This window comes from Arachis ipaensis, chromosome B6, assembly GCF_059453495.1.
Source record: "Arachis ipaensis isolate K30076 ecotype BB chromosome B6, ASM5945349v1, whole genome shotgun sequence".
In the NCBI taxonomy this organism is placed as follows: Eukaryota; Viridiplantae; Streptophyta; class Magnoliopsida; order Fabales; family Fabaceae; genus Arachis; species Arachis ipaensis.
In genome coordinates this window covers 73,374,222-73,401,556 of record NC_142441.1, presented here as the reverse complement: position 1 = coordinate 73,401,556, position 27,335 = coordinate 73,374,222, and the positions used below count along the sequence as shown (strand labels likewise).

At 39.1% G+C, this 27,335-nt stretch overlaps 1 protein-coding gene and 1 pseudogene across 1 annotated transcript; both read right to left on the bottom strand.

The window, feature by feature from the left end:
- Positions 1-215: 215 nt before the first annotated feature.
- On the bottom strand, positions 216-21,757 carry LOC148561342 (uncharacterized; annotated as a pseudogene).
- Positions 21,758-23,779: 2,022 nt separating this feature from the next.
- On the bottom strand, positions 23,780-24,358 carry LOC107607055 (uncharacterized). The gene has a single exon (XM_016309046.1). The coding sequence runs from the start codon at positions 24,356-24,358 to the stop codon at positions 23,780-23,782; it is 579 nt and encodes a 192-aa protein (XP_016164532.1).
- Between the last annotated feature and the right edge of the window lie 2,977 nt (positions 24,359-27,335).

The window sequence follows — 27,335 nt, the reverse complement described above, 5'->3', positions numbered from 1 at the left end:
TCAGGTTGAGGAGCTGATCTCAGGAATTAGTAAAGCGTTTACACTTCAGCATTGCTGTAGATGAATTTAACAACAAAAAGTTAGAGAAATTAACTCAAAAAGCATGTTATATTTCACACAAAATTAGTCCAAAGATAAAATTTATGAACAAGTCAAAAGATTAGCCATAAACTTAAAATTAACCAATATATAAATAAGCTTATACCTTAGATTTCTCATAATGAGTCAACTACATCATCGATCAAGTGGTTTGTTTCCAATTGCATGTATTCATCACTATTGCCAAAAAATTGATCAATAGCTTGCTCTTGATGTGGCTTGTCCTCATCTGCAGCTTTTTCAATTTCATCACCCATTTCATACAAATCTCTTGGTTTTAAATGAACAACAATACTCCAACCTTTGTTAACGACATCATCTACATAGTAGACCATTGATGCTTGTGATACTAGAATATAAGGCTCATCTTCTTCATGTTCACCAGTATGAATTGGTCTATCAAAGTTAACACAATGAAAATGCCATTGATCTCTTCTATATCCTCTATGTCGAGTAGAATCAGCCCATTTACATTTGAGGAGAACAACAGTGAATCACCCATAATAGCTAACCTCAATTATATCCTCCAACTTGCCATAATAGGGTACATCACCTTGTCTTAAATTTCTGTCAACTCGACTTGCAACACATGGTGTGCTAGAGGTTAAATATACTCCACTATTCTGTGTCTTCAAACCTTCTTCACGGGCAACAGTTCGAAAGGTGCAGCAATTAATTTTATAAGCACTATATCTCATTGCATTTGATAAGGGGTGTCGTGCTAAAAATTTTATGTCAGTAGACAGCTGTTCTATGGTATCCGGGTTTATTATCTAAAATTGGGATAAGTTATGAAGTTTAAAACATTTATATTTTAACACCCTTCCTATTTCTTAAACTCTAACAATTAAGTAACTTACTCATTTTTCAAACCACGAAACAAAATCCTTAAATACTCTCTTCTCTATATCTGTGGGGTTCGGTCTCCTTCCCTTTGAGCTTCTTGTTATGTATTCTCTAAATTCACTGCATGAATAATTAAATTGGATTTAGAGTATGTCACCAATGAATATATATTACGAATATATTACTGCAAATAACCTCTATCTTTACTCACTTCACATAATCCTTGACGGCTTGATAATTTAGTAACACATATCTATGGGCTTGTAGTTTTTGCTTTTCACTCAACAAAAAAATTGTACTAGAACTCCCTACTTCACTCATCGTCGGAAAGAGACAAGATTCTGAGCATCCTTTGTCAAGTGGGTCATCACATACACGTTTAGGTCTATTGAACCTTGTCTCTATATCCTCAAAATAGCGAGAACAAAAGGTGAGACATTCCTCAGCTAAATATCCTTCGACTATAGACGCTTCTGCTTGTGCTCTATTCCATACATGGGATTTTAGATGTCCTAACTCCCTAAAATAATATAACAAAATCGAGTAAATATGACATGACAAGAGATGTAACTCTAATGATCTTTAGTTCATCGTATAAAATATTTTACCTCTCAATTGGATACATGTATCGATAATGCATTGGACCTCCGAGCTTTGCTTCCTCTACTAGATGGACTATCAAGTGAATCATGACGGTAAAGAATGATGGAGGAAATAACATCTCCAATTGGCAAAGGACAACCACTATGCGTTGTTGGAGCTTGTCAAGTTCAGAAGTACTTAAGCTTTTCCCACAAAGGATCTTAAAGAATGAGCCAAACTCAATTAATACCGCAGTAACATGATCTGGCAGCAAATGACGAATTGCTATTGGTAATAATTCTTCCAAAAGAATATGGTAGTCATGACTTTTCAATCCAAAATTTTTTTTCTGTCCTTCATCCACACATCTCGAAACATTACTTGAGTATCCATCTGGCAACACAACATTCTTCAACGCCGAAAGAAATAGCTTCTTGGTGTCATGTGTTAGTGAAAATAAAGATAAATGATATGATCCATTGTCACTTGGCCAGAGATCACGCCTTATTCCCATTTCTTTCAAATCTTTCCATGCCTTGAGATTGTTCTTTGAGTTTGCTTTGTCATTAAGCAAAGTGTACAAAATGTTATCATAGACATTCTTCTCAATATGCATAAAGTCCAGATTATGACGCAAAAAATTGGTTTTCTAGTACGGAAGATCAAAGAAAATGCTTCGCTTGTTCCACTGCTTAAATTCTCGTCGAGGTCTTTTCCCACCTCTACGAGATTCTTCTCATTGCTGATCTTGTGTTTCAACCTCCTGTTGTTGTTCGAGAATGTCAAATGTAACACCCTAATTAGCCTAAGCTTTACCTCACATCGTAAAGCAAAGGTTAACCAAAGTTTACGACAGTTCTAAGCTCATACATATAATATATAAAAGAAAATAATATAATCTAGAAGCCCGATGAAGGATATAACTCAAAAACAGGATTTAAAAAGCACAAAATGTACTATCGAAGCTTCTAACTTAAAGCACAAGATACAGATAAGATATGTCAAAATATAATAGCATAATATGACAGGAATCTAGCCACGACTCGCGGAGTTTAAGCCGGCTAGCCATATACAGACCATACATGAAACCAGATAGTAAAAACAGCTTATACAAGTTTTGTTCTCTCAATATATGCCTCTAGGCTAAAGCAAAATACAAAAGTGAGAGAAGTATAAACAAATTAAATCAAAAAGACTAAAAAAGGTATCCGGATCCTCCGCTTCTGTCACCATCCCAAGCAACTCACTGAGGTGGGTTGTGACCTGCATTTGAAAAATACAACAGAAATGTGGTATGATAACCGGAGGTTCTCAATATGGTAACAGTGCTCAGTGATGTAGGATATAAGACCCTGGGATGCCAAAGGCAATCCTAGACTTCATATCCATCACAAGATTTCAATCTTAAGGCATACTAAAACAGATAAACATAATTATATAAATCTTAACATAAATAAACAGGGTTGTAACACCCTAATTACCCTAAGCCTTACCTCTAGCCGTAAAGCAAAGGTTAATTAAAGGTTACGACAACTCTAAGGCTCATACATATTTATATATAGAAGGAAATAATATATTCTAGAAGCCCGATGAAGGATTAAGCTCAAAGACAGATTTACAAAAGCACAAAACGTTCAGACGAAGCTACGCATAAGATACAAGGTATAGATGCAAGAGAATAGAACATATATATAGATATAAGAATATAATAATCATATGAAACTAGCTTAAGCTTGCGGAGTTTAAGCCGACTAGTTACACACAGAAAAATACAGAGTTTTGGAGTTAAAACAACTTATACAACTTATCTCTCAAGTAAGCCTCTAAGGCCATAAAGATAAATATACAAAGAGATGTGAGAGTAACTATAACAAAGTAAAATAGAAATAAACCAAGGAGGAACCATAATCCGCTCTGTCACCATATCCGTAATCTCACCGAAGTGGATGTGCAACCTGTGTCTGAAAAAAAACAACAACATATGCTATGAGAACCGGAGGTTCTCAGTATGGTAACAGTGCCCAATATGTAAGATGTAAGGCTCCGGGACACCGAAGGCAATCCTAGAACTTCACATCGCATATGGATATTCAAGCTTAGAATAAAATAAATAAATAAAGAACTTAATCCATAAACTGGGTTATCTAAACTTAGGGGAATTCTAACTAATACTAATCACACCGCTGTATCCCACAGCCTTCGCCAACCTAACCTCCGTGCGATCCCCACGCCACCGCCTACCTAACCTCCTCAGCACTAGACAAACACATATAATGCAAGCAAGTAAAACACAGGTAATATTCAAATATATAACAAGTAATTCAAGAAGCAAGTAGGCATATTATACAATTAGGCAAACTCAAGTAATCAAAGCAAACAAGCACATAAGAGATGCATATGATGAATGTCTATCCTATTGGCTCGTGATATCACTTGTCGGTCCGTGAATGCCAACTTGACACATCCTTCCAGATGTAGCCTTCTCTGCCATGCCAGAGATATAGTGCCCTTCACACTCATGCAGCAGCGAATCTGCTAGGCCAGAGATATAGTGTCCTGCACACTCATGTAGTAGGGAGTTTACTACGCCAGGGATATAGGCCCTGCACACTTCCTGCAGCAAAGAAGGAACCAACCACAACAAATCATGCAGCAGAACAATCTGCTACGCCAGGGAAATAGGCCCTGCACACTCTTAACAACAATTGGTCATGCAGCAGAACAATCTGCCACGCTGGAGTTATAGGCTCCGCACACTCTCAACAACAACTGGTCATGCAGCAGAATAATCTACCACGCCGGAGATATAGGCTCCGCACACTCTCAACAATCCAATAACTTCTTCGTCCTCAAATCATCACCAGACATTACCATTTTTCATCTCAAATCACTTTCAGCAACATCTACTCATGCAGCAGAGAAATCTGCTACGCCAGGGTTATAGGCCTTGCACACTTTCCGTCTATATCCATCAAGCTCATAATAACCATCATCAGTTCTTAATTCCATTCCGAACTCATTAGTTCATCAATTTCTCAATTCGCTGTCAGTAATCACCAAGTTCACTACTCTTCCTTTTCTCTCAACCAAACTCATCTTCAGTACACACCAGAAACCTAAACCTCCCTTTGCTAACTTTTCAAAGAATTACCAAATAAAATCCTCCTAGGACCTTTCCCATATCTGATACCTGAAAACAAGCCCAAGAGTCTTAAAATGGTGTTACAGAAGCTTACAAACTTGTTGGGAAGGGGAAATAGTTGAAAACAAAGTTTAAGTTTGAGAAACAGGGCGTGTGCGTACGCACAGGGGTGTGCGCGCACACGCCAAAGAGAAGTTTTAAAACGTGTGCGTACGCATAGGGGTGTGCGTACGCACAGGTACCAAATTTTACAATTCTGTCCGCTCACACAAGGCGTGCTAGCGCTCCCAACAGACTGACCTTCCCAACGTGTGCGTGTGCACAGGGGTGTGCGTACGCACAGGTTGCAATTTCTCATTGGTGTGTGCGCGCACAAGCTGTGCTAGCGCTGCAAACAGCACGCCTTTCCCTGCCTGTGCGTGCGCACAGGTCTAAAATTTTGCAGGGTTGTGCGTGCGCACAAGGTTGTGCGTGCGCATATACCAGAAATCATAAAATTTTATAACTTTGCAGAATTTCAGATTTTTACACCAATCTTTGAATGATCATAACTTCCTCTACAAAAATCCAAATCTTACAAACTTTGTATCAATTTGAAGAGTTTTCAATAAGCTTCAATTTCAAACAAATTTCAACAATTTTTGAAAACTGAGGCATAAGTTATGATCAGACAAAGTTCACCAAAAATAACTTTTACCAAAAGTCATAAAACCTCAACTTACCAACATTTCCAACTAAAACCACTTCAAATTCCAATTTCCATCAAAATCTACCCTTTATAACATATTATACCATTCTCAACCATCAAACCTCAAATATATGATACCAAAGCCAATCCTCCACCAACACTTTCCTCAATCATAATTCACTCAATACTAAACATCAAAATCAATCTCATTTCATTTCAATTTCCATCTCTCCCACCATCTTTACCAAGTTCAACATCATGATTTATCAACATATTCCAAAAATCATCAACTCATCATAATCCACATCATTTATCAACAATCTCAACACTCACCTTCAATTTACCAACAACATCAATAACCATCATCAATCATCAACCATATCAACAACAATAAATCACATATCCAACATCAGCCTTCAAAATCATTAAATACCAACAATCATAATCAAACTCATATATTCCTCATATAAAAACTCCAGATCATCATCACCATCATACAAGTTATCCCCATACATTAAAATCACATACAATTAAACATACACCCAACACATTCAATCCTATCTTAAGGTTAACTAGCCTAAGTTTCAAGAAACATTACATATTACATAAATGAAACCGAAACCATTGATGACAAGTCATCTTATGCTAGTTTCACAAGCATTTTTCATTTATTTCATTAGGTTTTATGCACTTTCTTGCACAATAAGTAAGTGGTTGGAGTGGAATTTCATGATTATTTTGATTCAATCAAACATCACTTATTTTGGACAAAATCATGAGATTTATGCAAGAATCAAGTGATTATTATGAATGATGCAAATTATTATGATCTTGGTGAGACTTTGATTGCTTGTTTGATTAATCTTAGGTGAGAAAATGAAGAAAAGAGGGAAGCACAGCCGAATAACGTAGCGTTCAAATGAAGAACACCACGCTCACTTGACGACGCACACGCATACGGGACGCTTACGCGTCAGGGGCAATTTTCGAAGACCCACGCGTACGCGTGCATGACGCGTACGCGTGAAAGTGGCTGGCGCTCGTTTTTGAAGAGAGCGCTACGTTTGATTACTCAGCATTTTCAGACAGATTTAAATTTGGAGGTAAAATTCTGGAGGCGACGCACACGCGTGCATGATGCGCATGCGTCGATGGTGGATTTGGCAGGAATCACGCGAACGCGTGAGTGATGCTGAAATATAGAATTGGTATTTTGCTAGCCACGCGCACGCGTGGAGGACGCGCACGTGTGGATAGCGTTCACTAAGCCAACGTAGCGCTCACTAAGTAAACGCCATTGAAGCACGCGTACGCGTGAAAGGAGCGCACGAGCATGCTGGAACTGAAGACTGATGGTGACGCGCACGCATGCATGACGCGTACGTGTCGATGAGCAAAAAGTGCAAAAGGACGTGCACGCGTCAGAGACGCGTCCACGTGGATGAATGAACGCTGCGCTCACTTTGAGAACGCAACGTTCTCCTGGAAGCAGCAACCAAGTGCGAAAAAGCCCACTCCAAGTATTGGATGACAGAATTAGGAAGTGTATAAATAGAGAAGAATTTGATTTCATTGGGGGCTCTCTTTTAATTTTTCATTTTTTTTAGAATTTTAGAGAGATAGATCAGATCTGAATTTTCCTTTCGGTTGATTTTTCTCTTTCTTCTGCTACAACTTCAATTTCCTATTTCTGATTCTGGAACTCTGATTGGAGAATTCTTCTGAATTTCTTCACCTTTAAGTTTTCTTTTATTTTTCCTGTTTCTAGTTTTATGAATTGGAGATCGGATCTTAGTTTTCTTTCTAGTTTTTCTTTCTTATGCAATTTCTTCTTTTCTGTTTTGTTAAGAGAGCAATTGAGATCTTAATTTTTTTCTTTTTGCTATTTCAATATTCTGCTGCCATTGTTCATTTCTCTTTTAAGATTTTGGAATTGATATAAGTTTTCATTCTATTTTAACTCTTCTGCAAATTATCCAATTTTATTTTGGTACTAAAATCCTAATTGAACTATCTTCTGACTTTCCTCATCTGAGAATCCTCTAATTTACTGTAATTTACTCTTTCCAGTTCTGTTTTGATCCCCAACACCCAAATTCCTTTTATCATTCATGCAAATTTAAGTTTCCCAGCAGTTTAGATTCAACAATTTACGTTACTTGCACTTTAAGTTTCAGTTATTTACTTTTCTTGCAATTTAAGTTTTAGTTCTTTTAATTTCTTGCACTCTAAGTTTCTGCAATTTACTTATCTGTAAATTTTCATTCTGCAGTCTAGTTTACTTAAAATTTTCCTTTCTATCAAGAAAAATTTTACCCAACTCATCAAATACCCGCTTAACTAAATACATCACCATACTAAAGTTGCTCAATCCATCAATCCCTGTGGGATGGACCTCACTCCTTTGAGTTATTACTACTTGACGCGACCCAGTACACTTTCCAGTGAGTTTTTATGGAATCGATTTTTTCCTCATCAACCATACCTTGGCCGATTCCCAAATGCACCAAACACCAAAACGAAGCCACCAAGCTTGATCCAAAGCCTCAACCAACTCCAACAAACACCAAAACTCAATCTAACAACACATATATCATCAAAATCAATATCTAAGATACACAAAATAACTAAACACAAGGGTTTAGTGAAACCTTACCTTAACCAATGAGATTAGGGATAAAATTCAATAATTATCTGCTACTAGAGATCACCTAAACAAGCAAAACCACAAAATCTCCTCAAAAATCAAACCCCAAAAAATGCAGAAACTTAGGGCTGGAAGATGGAGCATGAAGAGAGAGATCTTACTAGATTTCTTTTAATAGAAAGGAAGAGCTCGTCGAGAGCTTCACGTGGCCATAAATGGCTCGTCAATTGGAGCTCCGGATCAAAAGTTATAGAGCTTTAAAGGAGGAGGTGAATAGTAACAATGGCTTCTTCTCTTCTCTTCTTCTAAACCGCGCCCCCCTCTCTCTCTCTTTTTGCATCAAATGCGCTGAAATGCTCATTAATGAGCTTATATATGTTGGGCCTTGGGCCCGGTTTAGGCCCGGTCCAATCCGTTAGCGTTTTTAGCCCGTTTGGCCCACTTTGGGCCAAAAACCTTTAAGATTAGTGCCCAGTTTTCAATTCTAAATTATTTTTGTCCTTTTAAAACAATAAATCAATTTTCATAATCTTATTTTTCTCAAAACACAATACCGGACAGGTTTAAACCAGTTCGACTGGTTCGGCTACCGGTTCTCGATGTTTCACAGAAAATACATTTTCTGACTCAAAAAAATTCATTCAAAACCAAATTTCACCTTTATATTTTTAAATTAAAACTTGTAAATTTTGAATCCATCTTGGGCACTTGAAATTATTATTTTTATAAAAACAGTTTTGCCGGTTCTTACAAGGGTGCTCTATCTTAGGGGATTTATATTCTAACCAAACACCGCTGTCCCACAACCTTCACCAACCTATCCTCCATGCGATCCCATCGCCACCACCTTCCGAACCTCCTCAATCCCAGTAGAAATCACAATTAATTGCAATGCAAGTAAAGCACAAGTAGAAGCATATAAAGCAAGTAGTTCAAGTAAGCAAATAGGCATGTTATTGATGCCAGGGTATTTTAGCCAGTTTTACTGACCTTTTCTTTATTGTTTTTAAGGTAGTTTCATGCATTTTCTTAGGAAATAAGCTAGTTTTGGGTAGATATTCACTTACATCTTGATTCAAGCAAACATTGTGAATTTTGAATGATTTCATGAGAATTATGCATAAATTGAATGATAAATTGGATGATGCATGATCCCATGATTAAGAGCAAGACTTTGATGCACTTTGTTTGATTGATTTCAGGCCAAAAGAAGAAGAGAAGAGCCACGTTAGTGGCTACGTTAGTTACACTAATGTGGGCACTAACGTGGAAGGAAGGAAAGCCACAACGTTAGTGAGAAAAGTTAGTGGCATTAACTTTGAAGAAAGGAAATGGAGCCAACGTTAGTGACACTTAACATTATCACTAACGTTGGCCAATGCTCATAAGTGGCCACGTTAGAGTCCACGTTAACTTAGTTAACATGGCCTCTAACGTTAAAAGGGGGAAAGGAAGCAAACGTTAGTGACATTCAACATTGTCATTAACGTTGGCCTAAGTGCACAATTGTCAACCAATCAAGACCACAAGAAGCATCTAGAATAGGAATTTTCATTTAATTGTAATTTGCTTTTAATTTCATTTTGTAATTTAGGAGAGCCTATATAAAGGCCTTAGTCTTTACATTAAAAGGAGCTGGGAAATCTTGGAAAGGTTGGAAATTCTGGAATGGGGGATTGAAGAGGGGTCTTCGGACTCCCTCCCCTCACACACTTTTCTCTTTCTTTTAGTTGTAATTTTCATTTATGAATGTTGAATTTTCAATTTCAGTTTGAATCTTCATATTTACTTTTCTGCACTTTCTTTCTTTTCTATTTTTGTAGAGCAATGATCAACTAACTCTTTACATTGGGTTAGAGAGCTCTATTGTGATTCAATGGATTAAGTGTAGTTCTTATTCTTCTTCTTCTTTCTTTCCTCTTGATTTTACTAGAGAGCTTTCGATCTTCATCCAATTGGGTAGTTATCTTGGAAAAAAAACTATTCATACTTGGATCTCTTCTGAACCTTGAAAGAGGAATGAAGAGATCATGCTAGAAATGCTTTCTCATACTGGACCAAATTGGGGGTGGATGGATATGTGACTATAATCCTTCCAACACTTGATTTGGGAAATGCATGTAGTATAATCAGTGACCATACTTCATCTCTTCTCATGAGCAATTGACCAAGGAATTGGCTATTGATCAAGATTTGAGAGATCGAATTACAAGGAATTGTAATTCGATCACTTAAGATTGCCAAGGAGATCAATGAATGCATTGATTGAGGAAGAGATGAGAATGAACTTGATCCGGAGGATTGCAATATCTCTTGATCCTAATGTTCATTTTATTTTTAGTTCTTACATTTACTATTCTTGCCATTTTACTTTTCTGCACTTTATTGCTTTCTTTACTTTTCTGTCAATTTACAATTCCTGCTGCTCATCATTCAAATCTGAACCGTCTAACTAGGATAATCAATTAACCATTGATTGCTTAATCCGTTAATCTCTGTGGGATTCGACCTCACTCTTTTGTGAGTTATTACTTGACGACAATTCGGTACACTTGCCGAAGGGAGATTTGTTGCGAGACAAGTTTTCCATGCATCAAGTTTATGGCGCCGTGAGACATGGGGGCACATTGGAACGTTAGTGACAATGTTGAGTTTCACTAACGTTCTCGAAGGATGGCAAGCCCACGTTAAAGAGCCACGTTAAATAAGTTAACGTGGGCTCTAACGTAGGAGCAATGGGGGCTTTTCAACGTTATTGGGAAAGTTAAGCCCCAATAACGTGTGCGAAGGACCTAGAGGCAACGTTAGTGGCAACGTTTGTGCCACTAACGTTGAAGTTAACGTGGCTTTTACTTAGGAACGTTAGTGAGAAAGTTGATTGTCACTAACGTTCTCGAACTCATATTTTCACTAAACGTTAACACCCCTAACGCCCTAAGCTAAAGTCTCTGCCCACTTCACACTTTCTCTCTGCAAGTAAAGCCAAGCCCAAATGAAGAAAAGAACTGCTTCAAACTCAAGATCCAAAGGCCCAAGACTTGAAGAGCCAACTAGAAGATGAGAAGAGTAGTATATATAGGAGTAGCTTTGAATTATTTTGAGAGTTCCGGGAGTTGGAAAATAGCATAGAACTACTTCCTGTATTTACTTTCTCTGCACTTCTAGTTTTTCATTATGTATTCTCCATCTTTGTTTTCATTTTCCAGAGCTATGAACAACTAAACCCCTTTCATTGGGTTAGGGAGCTCTGTTGTAATTTGATGGATCAATACTAGTTTTCATTATTCTCCCTCTATCTTTTCTCTTGATTTTACTTGGATATGCCTCAACATTTTTTTTACATAAACTTGATGCATGGAAAACTTGTCTCATAACAAATTTTCTTCAGCAAGTGTACCGAATTTGTCGTCAAGTAAAAACTCACAATAGAGTGAGGTCGAATCCCACAAGGATTGATTGATCAAGCAACTTTAATTAGAGAAATGTTCTAGTTGAGCGAATCAGAAATTGAGTTGAGAATTGCAGAAAGTTAAATGCGGGAAAGTAAATGACAGAAAGTAAATTGCAGAATCTTAAATGGGAATGGGGGAATTGCTCATAAATATAAATGACAGAAATTAAAGAGAATGGGTAAGATCAGAAATGGGGAGTTCATTGGGCTTAGGAGATATTGCATTCTCCGGATCAATCTCATTTACATCCCTTCCTCAATCAATGCACTCATTGATCTCCTTGGCAATCTTAAGTGATTCAATTATATCACTTAAGATTGCCAAGGAGATCAATGAGTGCATTGATTGAGGAAGGGATGTAAATGAGATTGATCCGGAGAATGCAATATCTCCTAAGCCCAATGAACTCCCCATTTCTGATCTTACCCATTCTCTTTAATTTCTGTCATTTACATTTATGAGCAATTCCCCCATTCCCATTTAAGATTCTGCAATTTACTTTCTGTCATTTACTTTCCCGCATTTAACTTTCTGCAATTCTCAACTCAATTTCTGATTCGCTCAACTAGAACATTTCTCTAATTAAAGTTGCTTGATCAATCAATCCTTGTGGGATTCGACCTCACTCTATTGTGAGTTTTTACTTGACGACAAATTCGGTACCCTTGCAGAAGGAAATTTGTTATGAGACAAGTTTTCCGTGCATCAAGTTTATGGCGCCGTTGCCGGGGATTAATTGTGATTAACAAACTACCGGTTGATTGATTTACTAGATTAGACACTTTTCTTTTGTCTTTATTTTCTTTTGCTTCTTTATTTTCTTTTGCTAACTAACTGTTTGTGATATTGCCTCACTGGGAATTTCCTCATCTGTGATAATAGAGATTCCAATTTCTTTTGGTGATTATTGTTTGAGACAGAGCTTTCTGCAGGAAAGAAAGGAGCATCCATCATATCTTAGTCAATCAAATTTCATGGGAAACTCTCCACCACCACAGAATGATTCACTCTACTATACTCATGGTGGGTGGGAGTATTAAGAACATGAAATGGGGTACTTTCCAGAGCCACAAAATGGTCTATATTTTGGTGAAATTAATCACTACTCAAGTTGTGGCTGGGAAGATCATAATCAAAGAGATTTAACTCATTTATACCCCATTCATCAAGAGCCATCACCTCTCAATTATACAACCTCACCTCCAAGTTTTACATGCCTAAATTCTTCATCATTTGACTATGCCTCAGCACAAAAGTCTATCCCAAATCCATACAATTCATTTCACCATCCACAAAACTCAATTCACTACCCACAAGAGTCATACCACTTTCAGAACACACAACCACAAAATATCCAATTCCATTCACAAGCCAACCCCGCCCAACCATTACAATCTACCCAACCTCCTTTAGATAAACTTGCTAGGATGGAACTCATCATTGAAGAATGCAGAAAAAGTAGAATAGAGGAGAGACTCACTAGGATAGAACTCCTCCTTGAAGAAATAATAAAAACAATCGAAGAGGAGAAAATAGCAGAAAGAGACCATAAAGAAAAATTGAGACAGAATACACAACTCTATTCTGAAGAACAATTCATTGAAGAGCTGAGATCACAAAGAGAGACCACTTCACTCTCTCCAGAAACAGAGGAGTTCATTCAAAGGTCAAGAAAAAAAGAGGAAGTCAATCAAGGGATCCCACACTCCAATGAAACAGAGAGTTGCATAGAGGGTGAGTTCATTGAACCACCAATTCAAGAAGTTCTTGATGAAGAGGATGCTCCACCCATCATACAATACCCAAATTCTGAAATCAAGGTGGTAAAGGCAATCAACATGAACACTAACAAAAGGATGGTGACCAAGAAAAGAAGGACAATATTTATGAAGAAGAAAAGGTCAACCAAAAGCCATCCCACCCCTACCCCAACAAGCAAGTTTGCTCAAGCTAACAACAGAAGAAGGCTTGCTGGGGAGAGGCACTCAAAACAAGGGGCATTAACTGGCTCCTCTTTCCTCTTGAGGTCATTCCTCTTAACAAACTGGAAGAAGAGGAAGAAAGTTGTGAACAACATGTCAAGCTAATGACATTAAAAGAGCGTTTGTTGGGAGGCAACCCAACCGTAGGTAACATTTTCTTGCTTTGCTTAGTTTACTTTCAATAATTTGGCATATGATTGCACTCTAAGTTTGGTGTTGCCATGCAACAATTTGATTTTCAATCTTCACTGGGTACTTGCAACAGTCTAAATTGACAGTGACACACTAAGTTTGGTGTTGCCACTTAACTTTCAAGCAAAGTACCATGCCAACACCACTTATTAATGCAATCACATTGTCTCTGTTTTACTTCTTGTGTTTTTGTTGTGATCCATAATCTTGCTTGCTGAAACACATGCATACTTACACTTTATTTTAAGACATTCATGATCCATCATAAACCCCGGCACCACTGTTTTAATTGTTGCTTGAGTATAAGCAATTATTCTATGTCTGGTGTGGGAAGGGGAAGAATAGGAGGAAAAGGGCAACAACAATGAAGATAAAATACAAGGTGGTAAAGTTTTTTTCTCCTCTTACTTATTTCCAGCACTTTAATTTGTATGATTGTCTTCTATGTTCTTTGTATGTATGTGTGCTTTCTCCTTGTGAATAAGCATGTCAATTCTGTCTTTTAAACTTTTTATTGATTAAGGCTGTGTTTTCTAGTTTGGATGTCATTACTGCATCCTTACTTTTCTTACTAGTATGCTTGTCCCTTTTGAATCAAATGAAAAGAGAATGAGTGTTTTATAAAAGACCAGAGTAGAGTTCATACTATGGAGTAAGTTCCTGAGTTTGTGGTGTGGTCATAAGTTAGCTAAGTTGGTTCAACCACAAGGTGGGAAGACAACTATCTGTCATGAATACTGTGCTTGAGAAACACCCCATGAGACTAGCTAAATAAGAAGATCCTAATAAGAAAAAGAGAAAGAACAATAAAGGTTGAAAAATAAAAGAAAAAGAGTAAGCAATAAGGCTAGGCACCAATGGTTTTAATCTTGAGGCATGTGTCTGTGGTGCTCCTGTGTGAGGGATCTACTTGGATGAATAAGCTCTTAGGGGTGCCTTATCACTTGGTAACTTGGGTTAACTAACTCGGGATTATCAGCTGAAAATCCACTATCAAGAGTAACCCTCACTACAGAGCATTTAGTAACCCAAAGAGGTGCTGGACACCAAGGTCTCAAGAAAAGAAAATAAATAAACCATATGCTTGTGGTGTGTATGTATGGGGGAGAGACTTGAGCAAGTAAGTCCTTAGGGGTGCTTCAACACCTAGCACCTTGAACCAACTGGTTCGGGAGTGTTGGCTGAAAGCTTATTTTAAAGAGTTGTCCCCTTACAGAGTACTTAGCTTAAAGAACACAAATAAGCCCTGAAATGACAACAAAAGGATCAATGAATAAAAGTCTCATGGGATGCAATCAAAGTGAGTGTTTTAGGACATGATAAAGGTCTGAAAGTCAGGAATGAACCTAAGTTGCTATGCATGAAACCACCATAAAACCAGGGACATGACTTCCACAAGAATGACTCATTTCTCTTGGCATTCCATTCATCATTCTCTTGTTCTAGTACTTGCTTAGGGACAAGCAAGTTTTAAGTTTGGTGTTGTGATGCCAGGGCATTTTGGCCAGTTTTACTGACTTTTTCTTTACTGTTTTTAAGGTAGTTTCATGCATTTTCTTAGGAAATAAGCTAGTTTTGGGTAGATATTCACTTACATCTTGATTCAAGCAAACATTGTGAATTTTGAATGATTTCATGAGAATTATGCATAAATTGAATGATAAATTGGATGATGCATGATTCCATGATTAAGAGCAAGACTTTGATGCACTTTGTTTGATTGATTTCAGGCCAAAAGAAGAAGAGAAGAGCCACGTTAGTGGCTACGTTAGTTACACTAACGTGGGCACTAACGTGGAAGGAAGGAAAGCCACAACGTTAGTGAGAAAAGTTAGTGGCATTAACTTTGAAGAAAGGAAATGGAGCCAACGTTAGTGACACTTAACATTATCACTAACGTTGGCCAATGCTCATAAGTGGCCACGTTAGAGTCCACGTTAACTTAGTTAACGTGGCCTCTAACGTTAAAAGGGGGAAAGGAAGCAAACGTTAGTGACATTCAACATTGTCACTAACGTTGGCCTAAGTGCACAATGCCACGTTAAGGTTAACGTGGGAGCTAACGTGAAGAGGCAAGGGTAGTCGACAACGTTAGTGACACCCAACGTTGTCACTAACGTTGGAAGCAACCACACAACCCCAAGGAGCCACGTTAACTTCCACGTTAACTTAGTTAACGTGGAAGCTAACGTGAAGAAGGGAGGTGATCGCCAACGTTAGTGACACCCAACATTGTCACTAACGTTGGAATGAGCCACACAAGCCACTATGAGCCACGTTAACTCCCACGTTAACTTAGTTAACGTGGAAGTTAACGTGGCACCTGGCAGCTTGACCATGCCTTCTTCAAACACGCATAACTTGAGCCACAAAGCTCCAAATGAGGTGATTACAGTGGCATTGGAAAGTAGGGTTCCAGAGCTTTCCAAGAATATATGGCACTATATGGTTGACACTAAATTTGAGGGAGAAAACCTGCCCCGAAAGTGCAAAGATGAACATGGTATCAACCTGTAGTAAGGCCAGCTGACCTCTTCACCTTCCAAGATATGTAACTCGAGTTGTAGAGCTCCAAATGATGCACTTCCAAAGGCATTAGAAAGTAGACATCCAGGGCTTTCCAACAATATATAATAGTATGGGGTGGACACTAAGTTTGAGCTTCAGAAACTGGCAATAATGAAGCCGTGATCGCTAGCGTTATTGGCACTCAAGTTTTTCATTAACGCTAGCAACTATGCCAGCGACCATGTCCACTTCAAAGGAACATAACTTGAGCTACAGAGGTCCAATTGAGATGATTCCAGTTGCATTAGAAAGCTGACATTCAGAGCTTTCCAACGATATATAATACTTTATATTGGACATGAAATTGGAGCACAAACAAGAGGCATCTTTTAAGCCCCAAAAACACCAACTGGGCAGCAAGTGCAACGTTAGCCACAATAACTTTAGCACTAACGCCACACTTGTAGCGTTAGTGTGGCTAACTTTAGCACTAACTTTAGCACCTGGACCTTAACTTGACTCACTTCTCTCTCAAGTCCACTTCAAAGCTCAAGCACAAAGCTCAAGCAAGCAAGCCCACAATTGTCAACCAATCAAGACCACAAGAAGCATCTAGAATAGGAATTTTCATTTAATTGTAATTTGCTTTTAATTTCATTTTGTAATTTAGGAGAGCCTATATAAAGGCCTTAGTCTTTACATTCAAAGGAGCTGGGAAATCTTGGAAAGGTTGGAAATTCTGGAATGGGGGATTGAAGAGGGGTCTTCGAACTCCCTCCCCTCACACACTTTTCTCTTTCTTTTAGTTGTAATTTTCATTTATGAATGTTGAATTTTCAATTTCAGTTTGAATCTTCATATTTACTTTTCTGCACTTTCTTTCTTTTCTATTTTTGTAGAGCAATGATCAACTAACTCTTTACATTGGGTTAGAGAGCTCTATTGTGATTCAATGGATTAAGTGTAGTTCTTATTCTTCTTCTTCTTTCTTTCCTCTTGATTTTACTAGAGAGCTTTCGATCTTCATCCAATTGAGTAGTTATCTTGGAAAAGAAACTATTCATACTTGGATCTCTTCTGACCCTTGAAAGAGGAATGAAGAGATCATGCTAGAAATGCTTTCTCATACTAGACCAAATTGGGGGTGGATGGATATGTGACTATAATCCTTCCAACACTTGATTTGGGAAATGCATGTGGTATAATCAGTGACCATACTTCATCTCTTCTTATGAGCAATTGACCAAGGAATTGGCTATTGATCAAGATTTGAGAGATCGAATTACAAGGAATTGTAATTCGATCACTTAAGATTGCCAAGGAGATTAATGAATGCATTGATTGAGGAAGAGATGAGAATAAACTTGATCCGGAGGATTGCAATATCTCTTGATCCCAATGTTCATTTTATTTTTAGTTCTTACATTTACTTTTCTTGCTATTTTACTTTTCTGCACTTTATTGCTTTCTTTACTTTTCTGTCAATTTACAATTCCTACTGCTCATCATTCAAATCTGAACCGTCTAACTAGGATAATCAATTAACCATTGATTGCTTAATCTGTTAATCTCTGTGGGATTCGACCTTACTCTTTTGTGAGTTATTACTTGACGACAATTCGGTACACTTGCCGAAGGGAGATTTGTTGCGAGACAAGTTTTCCATGCATTATCTATTCAATTAGGCATACATTTAAAAGTTTGCAAAGCAAACAAACAGATAGAAAATATACATGATGAATGCCTGTCCTATTGGCTGTGATATCACATTGTCAGTTCAACTGCCAACCCGACACATCTCCATTGAGAAGTCTCCCTTCGAAATCATCATTGGGAACTGCCGAGATATAGTGCTCAGATCACTGTCCAAAGTTTTGTGCCTGCACGCTCTATTGATCCGAAGGGATGCGAGCGGGATACTCTTGCCACAGACATTACATCTCAACGCAAGCAGGCGAACCACCGCCCTTACGCTGCCGCGAGCTCGACAGGCGGGATCCAACCGCCGTCCTTGCCGGTCGCATAGTGTCTCATAATCTCAATTTAAAACAGTAGTTCAGCGGTTTTTCATGAAAAAATTTTCAATACAACAATGATTCATCATTGCACATTCAAGTCCCCGACTCATCTCAACCACTGTCACATCAACATTTTCATTTCCGAGTCCTCGACTCATCACAACTACTGTCAATAAACATTTCCATTTTTGAGTCCTTAACTCATCAGTTCTCATCTCATATATCAATCATTGTTCACATACCGTCAAACACATCCTCAGTACACCCGAAACCTAAACCTCCATTTTTTAAGTTTTCAAAATAATCATCAATTAAAACCCTTAGGTTATTTCCCGTGTTCTCATGCCCAAAATTAAGCCCAAAAGTCTCAAAATGGTGTCACAAAAGCTTACAATCTTTTTGGGAAGGTAGAATAGTTCAAAACAAAGTTAAATTTGAGAAACAGGATGTGTGCGTACGCACAGGGGTGTGTGCGCGCACGCCCTGGAAAAGTTTTAAAACGTGTGCGTACGCATAGGTGCCAAAATTTACAATATCTATTCACTCACACATCCTGTGCCAGCGTCCTCAACAGACTGACCTTCCCAATGTGTGCGTACACACAGGCTGTGCGTACGCACATGTTGCAATTCCTCATTGGGTATGTGCGCGCACAAGCTGTGCTAGTGCTGTGAACAGATTGCCTGCCTCTGCGTGTGCGCACACACAAGTTTGTGTGTGCATGCGCACAGGCTAAAATTTTTACAGAGGTGTGCGTGGGCGTGCGCACAAGGCTGTGTGTGCGCACATACCAGAAATCATAAAATTCTGCAACTTTGCAGAATTTTAGATTTTAACACCAAACTTTGATTGATCATAACTTCCTCTACAAAATTCCAAATTTTACAAACTTTATATCGATTCGAAGGGTGTTCAATAAGCTTTAATTCCAAAAAATTTCAATCAATTTTGAAAACTGAGGCATGAGTTATGATCAGACAAAGTTCACCCAAAACTAACTTTTACCAAAATCCCCAATTCTTTGTAAAACACAACCAAAACCATAGCAACCCACTCTAAACTCCATTTCTCATCAGAATTTACGCTTTGTGTCATATTACACCAACTCCATTTCCTTTACATATTATTCTCAACCTCAATATCACATATATCACCTTTTAATAAATCCTCTTTCATATTTTTTAACCACATTACCATTTCATCAATCCCAACATCACACATATTATCACTATTCACTTTTCAATTCACAAAATCAATCATCATCATTATCATCATATCATCATTAATCCATAATAAATCATCATATATCAATATTCAACAACTCATCAACCATTATAATTCAAACCTATCCTATAGGTCACTAGCCTAAGTGTCCATGAATATTATATACTACATAGAGGAAACCAAAACTATACCTTGGCTAATTTCCAATATGCCCTCAACCCAAATTTGAGCACAAGCTAGGCTTCCAACCACAAGTAAGTGTCCAATATAACTCCAACAAGCACCAACAAGCTCCAAACTCACAACTTCAAGTTATAACACACATAATTCACAATAATTCAACCTAGGGCTCATCAAAATTGAAATTTCACAAGATTTCAATGCCTCTTACCTTTTTCAATAGTTTTGGTAGCCAAAATTCAAGGCTAAGCAAGAGTTAGAGTGAACCTAAACACCCAAAATCACAAAACCTCACTTAATCAAAAGTCCTATACTCAAAATTTTTAAGGGAAGAACTAAGAGGGATTCAAAATTTCCTTACCAATTTCCTAGATATATTTTGTAGAGCTCTTCACGAGGAACGCATAGCCACAAACGGTGCGGCGATCGGAGCTCCGTAGCTCAAGATATGAGCTTGAGAAGATGGAAGTGAATAGTGTTCATGGGGTTCTCTTCTCCTTCACTTCTCAGCTGGGTGTGTAGTGTTTGAGTGTGGTTTGTGCTGAAATTGGTTCATTAATGAACCTTTTATATGTTGGGCTTGGGCCCAACTTGGGCCCGGTCCAATCCGTTAGTTTTTTTAGCCCGTTTGGCCCAACTTCGGGCCAAACCTTTAAAATTAACGCCGGATTTTCGATTTCTATTATTTTTCTAAGGTTTTTTTACTATTTTCACTTTTTCTCGTGCAGCACCGAGCAGACTTGAACCAGTTCGACCGGTTCAACTTTCGGTTTGCGATTTTCACGGTTTTTCGTAGAAAATACATTTTTTGACTCAGAAAGACCTACTGAGTCCAAAAATCATATTTAAATCCTTAAATTCTCACTCTAATTTTTCAGAACCTAATTTGGGCAATATTAATTACTTAATTAAACGGGTAATTAAGCTCGATTCTTACATTTTTCCCAACAAATAAGAAATTTTTCCCTCAAATTTACTGATTACTTGAGAATAACTCGGCATAATCTTTTCGCATCTCGGACTCCAATTTCCAAGTATGCTCTTCGACTCCTGCTCGCTCCCAAGCTACTTTAACCAACTGAACTTCTTTTCCTCGCAGCTTCTTCACACTAGTGTCATCGATTCTCACTGGTGTTACTTAAAATGTCACGTTCTCCCTCAACTCAACCGACTCAGGCTCCAACACATGAGCTGCATCTAATGTGTTCTTGTGGAGCCGTGACACGTGGAATACGTCATGCAAGTTGGACAAGTGAGGTGGCAAAGCCACTTGATACACCACTGGTCCGAATCACCTCAGAATCTCAAACGGTCCTATATACCTCGGATTCAATTTCTTGGTCTTAATCGCTCTTCCAATCCCAGTTGTCAGTGTAACCTTTAGAAATACATGTTCTCCCATTTCGAACTCTAACAGTTTCCTTCTTTGGTCCGCATAACTCTTTTGTCGACTCTGAGTAGTTAGAATTCTCCCTCGTATCTTCTTAATCTTCTCAGTAGTCTCTGCTACCAAATTAGGACCCAAAACGCTCACTTCACCTGATTCATACCAACAAAGTAGAGATTGGCACTTTTGTCCATACAAGGCCTCATATGGAGCCATCCCAATGCTCGTATGAAAGCTATTGTTGTACGCAAACTCCACCAATGGCATGTAACGGTCCCTACTTCCGGGTTGATCCAATACACATGCTCTCAGCATATCTTCTAACGTCTGAATCATCCTTTTCGACTGTCTATCAGTTTACGGATGATATGCGGTACTGAGATATAGCTTCGTACCGAAAGCTCTTTGAAAAGCTCCCCAAAACCTTGATGTGAATCGGGGATCACGGTCTGACACTATGCTCGATGGCATACCATGCAACCTTACTATCTCCTTTATGTACAACCTCGCCAACTCCTCCATAGAACAATTCACTCGAATAGGCAGGAAATGAGCAGATTTGGTTAAGCGATCCACGATCACCCAAATCACATCAAATCCTGACTTAGTCCTTGGTAAACCAATCACAAAGTCCATCGCAATTCCTTCCCACTTCCATTGAAGAATCTCAAGAGGCTGTAGCATTCCCGACGGCTTCTGATGCTCTATCTTCACCTTCTGACACGTCAGGCACTTGGATACCGTTGTTGCTATATCACCTTTCATCCCAGGCCACCAGAATATCTTCTTTAAGTCGTAGTACATCTTCATACTTCCGGGATGAATAGAAAATCCATTGTTGTGAGCTTTTGACAACAATTATTGCCTCAAACTCCCAACATCCGGTATGCAAATTCTCCCCTTATATCTCCACAACCCTTCATCATCCTTGGTGAATTCTCCACGCCTCTTATCACCGACTGGTTGAAACAATTGCTGAAGCTTTTGCTCATCTTGCTGAGCCTTCTGAATCTCCGTTTTAAAGGTACTCGAGATCTGCAACTGATTCAAGCAAGCTCTTCTGGCAACTTCACCAATGTCTAACTTAAGATCCACAAACTTATCCACTAGCTCCTCTTCCTTAATCCTCATCCAAGCTATTGTCAAGGACTTCCGACTCAAAGCGTCTGCTACCACATTTGCCTTTCTGGGATGATAACTCAACTCAAAATCATAATCTTTAAGCAACTCCATCCACCTTCTCTGGCGCATATTAATCTCCTTCTGATCAAAGATGTACTTGAGACTCTTATGACCAGAAAAGACGCTAAACCTTACTCCGTACAAGTGGTGTCTCCAAATCTTCAATGCAAACACAATCGCCGCTAATTCCAAATCATGAGTTGGGTAATTTACCATGTGGTCTTAGCTGACGCGATGCGTAAGCCACCACATTCCGGTGTTGCATCAACACGCAACCTAAACCCTTCAGTGACGCATCATAATATACTTCAAACGGTTCATGCGGTTTCGGTAAGATTAGAACAGGTGTTGGAGTTAACTTTTTCTTCAAAGTTTGAAAACTCTTTACACTCTGACATCCACACAAATGGCACCTCTTCCCTTGTTAATTTCGTCATCGGTAGCGCAATTCGGGAAAACCCTTCAATAAATCTCTGGTAATATCCGGCTAAGCCCAAGAAACTTCAGACTTCCGTCACCGTCGTTGGCCTTTCCCACTCGATCACCGCTTCTACCTTAGAAGAATCCACCGCTATTCCTCCTTTTCTCACCACGTAACCTAGGAACTTTACTTCCTCCTTCTAGAACTCGCACTTCAACAACGTGGCATACAATTTCTGCTCCTTTAAGATTTGCAACACAATCCTTAAGTGTTCCTCATGCTCCTTTGCCGTCTTAGAGTAAACCAATATGTCATCTATGAAAACCACCACAAATTTGTCCAGAAAGGGACTAAAGACTCTGTTCATGTAATCCATGAAAACAGCAGGTGCATTCGTTAACCCAAAGGACATAACCGCAAACTCGTAGTGTCCATAGCGTGTCCTAAACACAGTCTTCGGGATATCATCCTCTTTAACCCTTATTTGATGGTAACTGGATCTCAAATCAATTTCGAAAAACACTTCATCTCCTTTCAGTTGATCCATCAGTCATCTATCCTTAGCAGCGGGTACTTGTTCTTCACAGTCACTTTGTTCAACTGTCAGTAGTCCACACACAGTCACATTTCTCCATCCTTCTTCTTCACCAACAAAACTGGCGCTCCCATGGTGACACACTCGGTCGAATGAACCTCTTGTTCAGAAGCTCTTCCAACTGAGCCTTTAGTTCAGCCAGTTCTATCGGAGCCATCCTATACAACGCAATTGACACTGGTCTGGCTCCCGGTACCAATTCACTCGCAAATTCAATTTCCCTCTGAGATGGGAACTCAGGAATATCCTCCGGAAACACTTCCAGAAAATCTCTAACTACCAGAATCTGATCCAAGTTCTGGGCATCACTTAACGTATTAGCAGTTAATAAGATGTAACCTTAACACTCCTCCCCACTACAGTGCATTATTACCGAGTTCAGGAAATACCCCTCAGCTATCACTGCTCCATTTTCTTCTTCCGGCATAAACCGAATTGACCGCTCAAAGCAATCCAACAACACTCAATTCTTCGTCAACCAATCAAACCCCAAAATTATCTCTAATCCAACCATTGGCAAACAAATCAAATCATGCACGAAGTCTCTACCCTCAAGCTTGAAATCTACTTGTCTACACCCTGACCTAGTCATAACCGTCTGATGCGGAGTATGTACATGCAGATCAAATGTTAACTATGACACTTTCAAGCCTAGTTCCTCAACTTTAGCAAACGAAATAAACGAATGCGATGCTCCAGTATCATATAATGCAATTAAAGTTTTATCACCAATTAGACATATACCTCTCATCAACAGATTTGCCTTAGAAGCATCCTTCACGTTCACAGCAAAAACTTGACCTTGATGCTGACTCTGACCTGCATTCGGGTTCCTCCCACGAGTGCAATTCCTCGCAATGTGGCCAGACAATCCACAGGTGAAGCAACCACCTAAACCAACCTTGCATGAGTCATATGAATGAAAACACCCACAACGTACACAAGTCAAATCCGGAGAATTCTTACTCTGATTTCCTCTCCCTTTGCCACGCTGAAACTGATCCTGAGTGTTCTTTCTGAAGCCTCCTTGACCTTGAGGCGCATATCCTCCTCTCTTGAAACTTTGACCCCTCGGATGGAAATACTTGCCACGTCCCCAACTAGAACTCCCTCTGTGAGTTTCCTTAGACAAAGCTACCGTCTTGGCATACTCTTCCACCACTCTCGCCTTGTTCACCAAGTCAGAAAAAGTACGAATCTCCATTGGAGCCATAGCAGTCAGAATGTTGTCCTTTAACCCCCTCTAGTACTTGATGCACTTCCAGCTCTCGTAGGTCTCCGGGGCACCCTGACACACCCTAGAGAACCTACAAAGCTCCTCAAACTTGCTTGTGTAGTCTGCCACAGACAGGGAACCTTGCTTCAGCTGCATCAATTCCATCTCCTTTGCTTCCCTTGCAGACTCAGGAAAGTACTTCTTGTAAAAGGCCATCTAGAATACGTCCCACAGAACATCAACGTTCTGAAGCTGTAGCAAGCGGTACTCTGCTTGCCACCAGTGCTGGGCCTCTCCCACAAGCTGATAAGTGGAAAATTCTATGTATTGGTTATTCAGAACGTGCTGCGCCTGTAAGGCATGCTCCATGGCCTGAAACCAGTTATCTGCTTCTGTAGGATTGGTTGATCCTCTGAAAATTGGCAGATGAACCTTGAGAAAAGTCGCCAAGGTCATCGGAACACCTCCCGTGTTATCGCCGTTCCTCTCAACATTATCATTGGCATTCCCTTCGCCATTCCCATTCCTGTTTTCGGCCGGTTGGCCTAACCTTTGCACAGATTGCAGAGTTGTAGCAACATTAGCTTCCATGGTGTTCGCCAAATTCGCCCTGGCCGCCATAAATTCGGCATGGTTGTCAGCCGGTTTCTCATTTTTGCTTTCTCGTGAACGTTCTCGACCTCGTCCGCGAGTGGCCATTAGGGTTCCTGTCTACACCAAACAATCGATATCAAGGTGATCAGTCTCAATATCAAAAGCCTAGTGCTTCAATTATCCTAAACAGGTACTCACAAACATGCATGATATGCAATGTCAAACAGATAACCTAATAGCATTAAAGAAAAAAACACACAGAGTATGCAATGAAGCACAATCGGTCCAACCCTCAGGCTCACGAGGATGAACCGCTCTAATACCACTAAATGTAACACCCTAATTAGCCTAAGCTTTACCTCGCGTTGTAAAGCAAAGTTTAATCAAAGTTTACGACAGTTCTAAGCTCATACATATAATATATAGAAGAAAATAATATAATTTAGAAGCCCGATGAAGGATATAGCTCAAAAATAGGATTTAAAAAGCGTAAAACGTACTATCAAAGCTTCTAACTTAAACCACAAGATACAGATAAGATATGTCAAAATATAATAGTACAATATCATAGGAATCTAGCCATGGCTCGCGGAGTTTAAGCCGGCTAGCCATATGCAGACCATACATGAAACCAGACAGTAAAAACAGCTTATATTAGTTTTGTTCTCTCAATGTATGCCTCTAGGCTAAAGCAAAATACAAAAGTGAGAGAAGTATAAACAAATCAAATAAAAAAGACTCAAAAAGATATCCGGATCCTCCGCTTCTGTCACCATCCCAAGCAACTCACCGAGGTGGGTTGCGACTTGCATCTGAAGATATAAGACCCTGGGACGCCAAAGGCAATCCTAGACTTCATATCCATCACAAGATTTCAATCTTAAGGCATACTAAAATAGATAAGTATAATTATATAAATCTTAACATAAATAAATAAGGTGTTCTATCTTAGGGGATTTCTATTCTAACCAAACACCGCTGTCCCGCAGCCTTCACCAACCTATCCTCCATGCGATCCCATCGCCACCGCCTTCCGAACCGCCTCAATCTCAGTAGAAATCACAATTAATTGCAATGCAAGTAAAGCACAAGTAGAAGCATATAAAGCAAGTAGTTCAAGTAAGCAAATAGGCATGTTATTCAATTAGGCATACATTTACAAGTCTGCAAAGCAAACAAATAGATAGAAAATGCACATGTTGAATGCCTGTTGATGCCAAGGCATCTTAGCCTAGTTTTACTAGCCTTTTTCCTTTGTTTTTAATAGATTTTATACACTTTCTTGAATTACAAGTAAGCCATTTGGGTAGAAATTTATGTGTATTTGGATTCAATCAACCATGAGTAAATTGATGCATTTTCATGAGGTTTTGTACTATAATTGCTTATATGTCAAGGATGATAAGAAGTCTCATGATTTTAGCATAGCTTTGATGCATTTGTTGATTGATGACAGGTGACCAAAAGGCTTGGAGGAAGGTTGAAGAAAGGGGATGGCAGCAATTGAAATGAAGGTAGCAAAGCCACCCTGGAAAGAGCCCACGTTTGTGCCAACGTTTGCCTCAAACTTGAGGTCAAACATTGGCTTAAGAAGAACCCTAGAGAAGCCAAAGTTTGCGCCAACGTTTGCCTCAAACTTGAGGTCAAACGTTAGCTAAAAAACAAGCCCTGGAGAAGCCAAAGTTTGTGCCAACGTTTGCCTCAAACTTGAGGTCAAACGTTGGCTCAAAAACTAACCCTGGAGGAAGCAACGTTTGCGCCAACGTTTCCCTCAAACTTGAGGTCAAACTTTGGCTCACAAATACATCAGGGGAGGACTTAACGTTTGCGCCAACATTTACCTCAAACTTGAGGTCAAACATTGGCTCAAAACTACACCAGGGGGACTTAACGTTTGCGCCAACGTTTGCCTTAAACTTGAGGTCAAACGTTGGCTGCAAAATGGCCTTGGATGGAGCACGTTTGAGCTCACATTTGACCTAAAACGTGAGTGACAGAAAAGGCACCGTTCTGCATAACGCCAACACGCCAACGTTTGAGTCAACGTTTGCCTCAAACGTTGACTCAAACTTGAATACTCCAATGTCCAAATTGCAAATGGATTTCTTCTCAAGTCCAAGAGCAATCAACTGAGGCTATCTTCAATTCAATTCCATCAAGGCCAAGGCCCAAATTCAAGGCTTAATGATCAATAGAAGAAAGTGTATAAATAGAAGTTAGTTTGATTTAGACAGAACTTTTTGGAACTTGGAACTTTACTTTTGTATTTTTCACTTCTGTTAGAATTTTGAATTGTAATTTGGAGAGCTTTTATTCGGATCTTGGAGAATTGGGAGGGGAATTGAGTTTTCTTCTCCTCTGGGTTTTCTGTTTTCTTTTC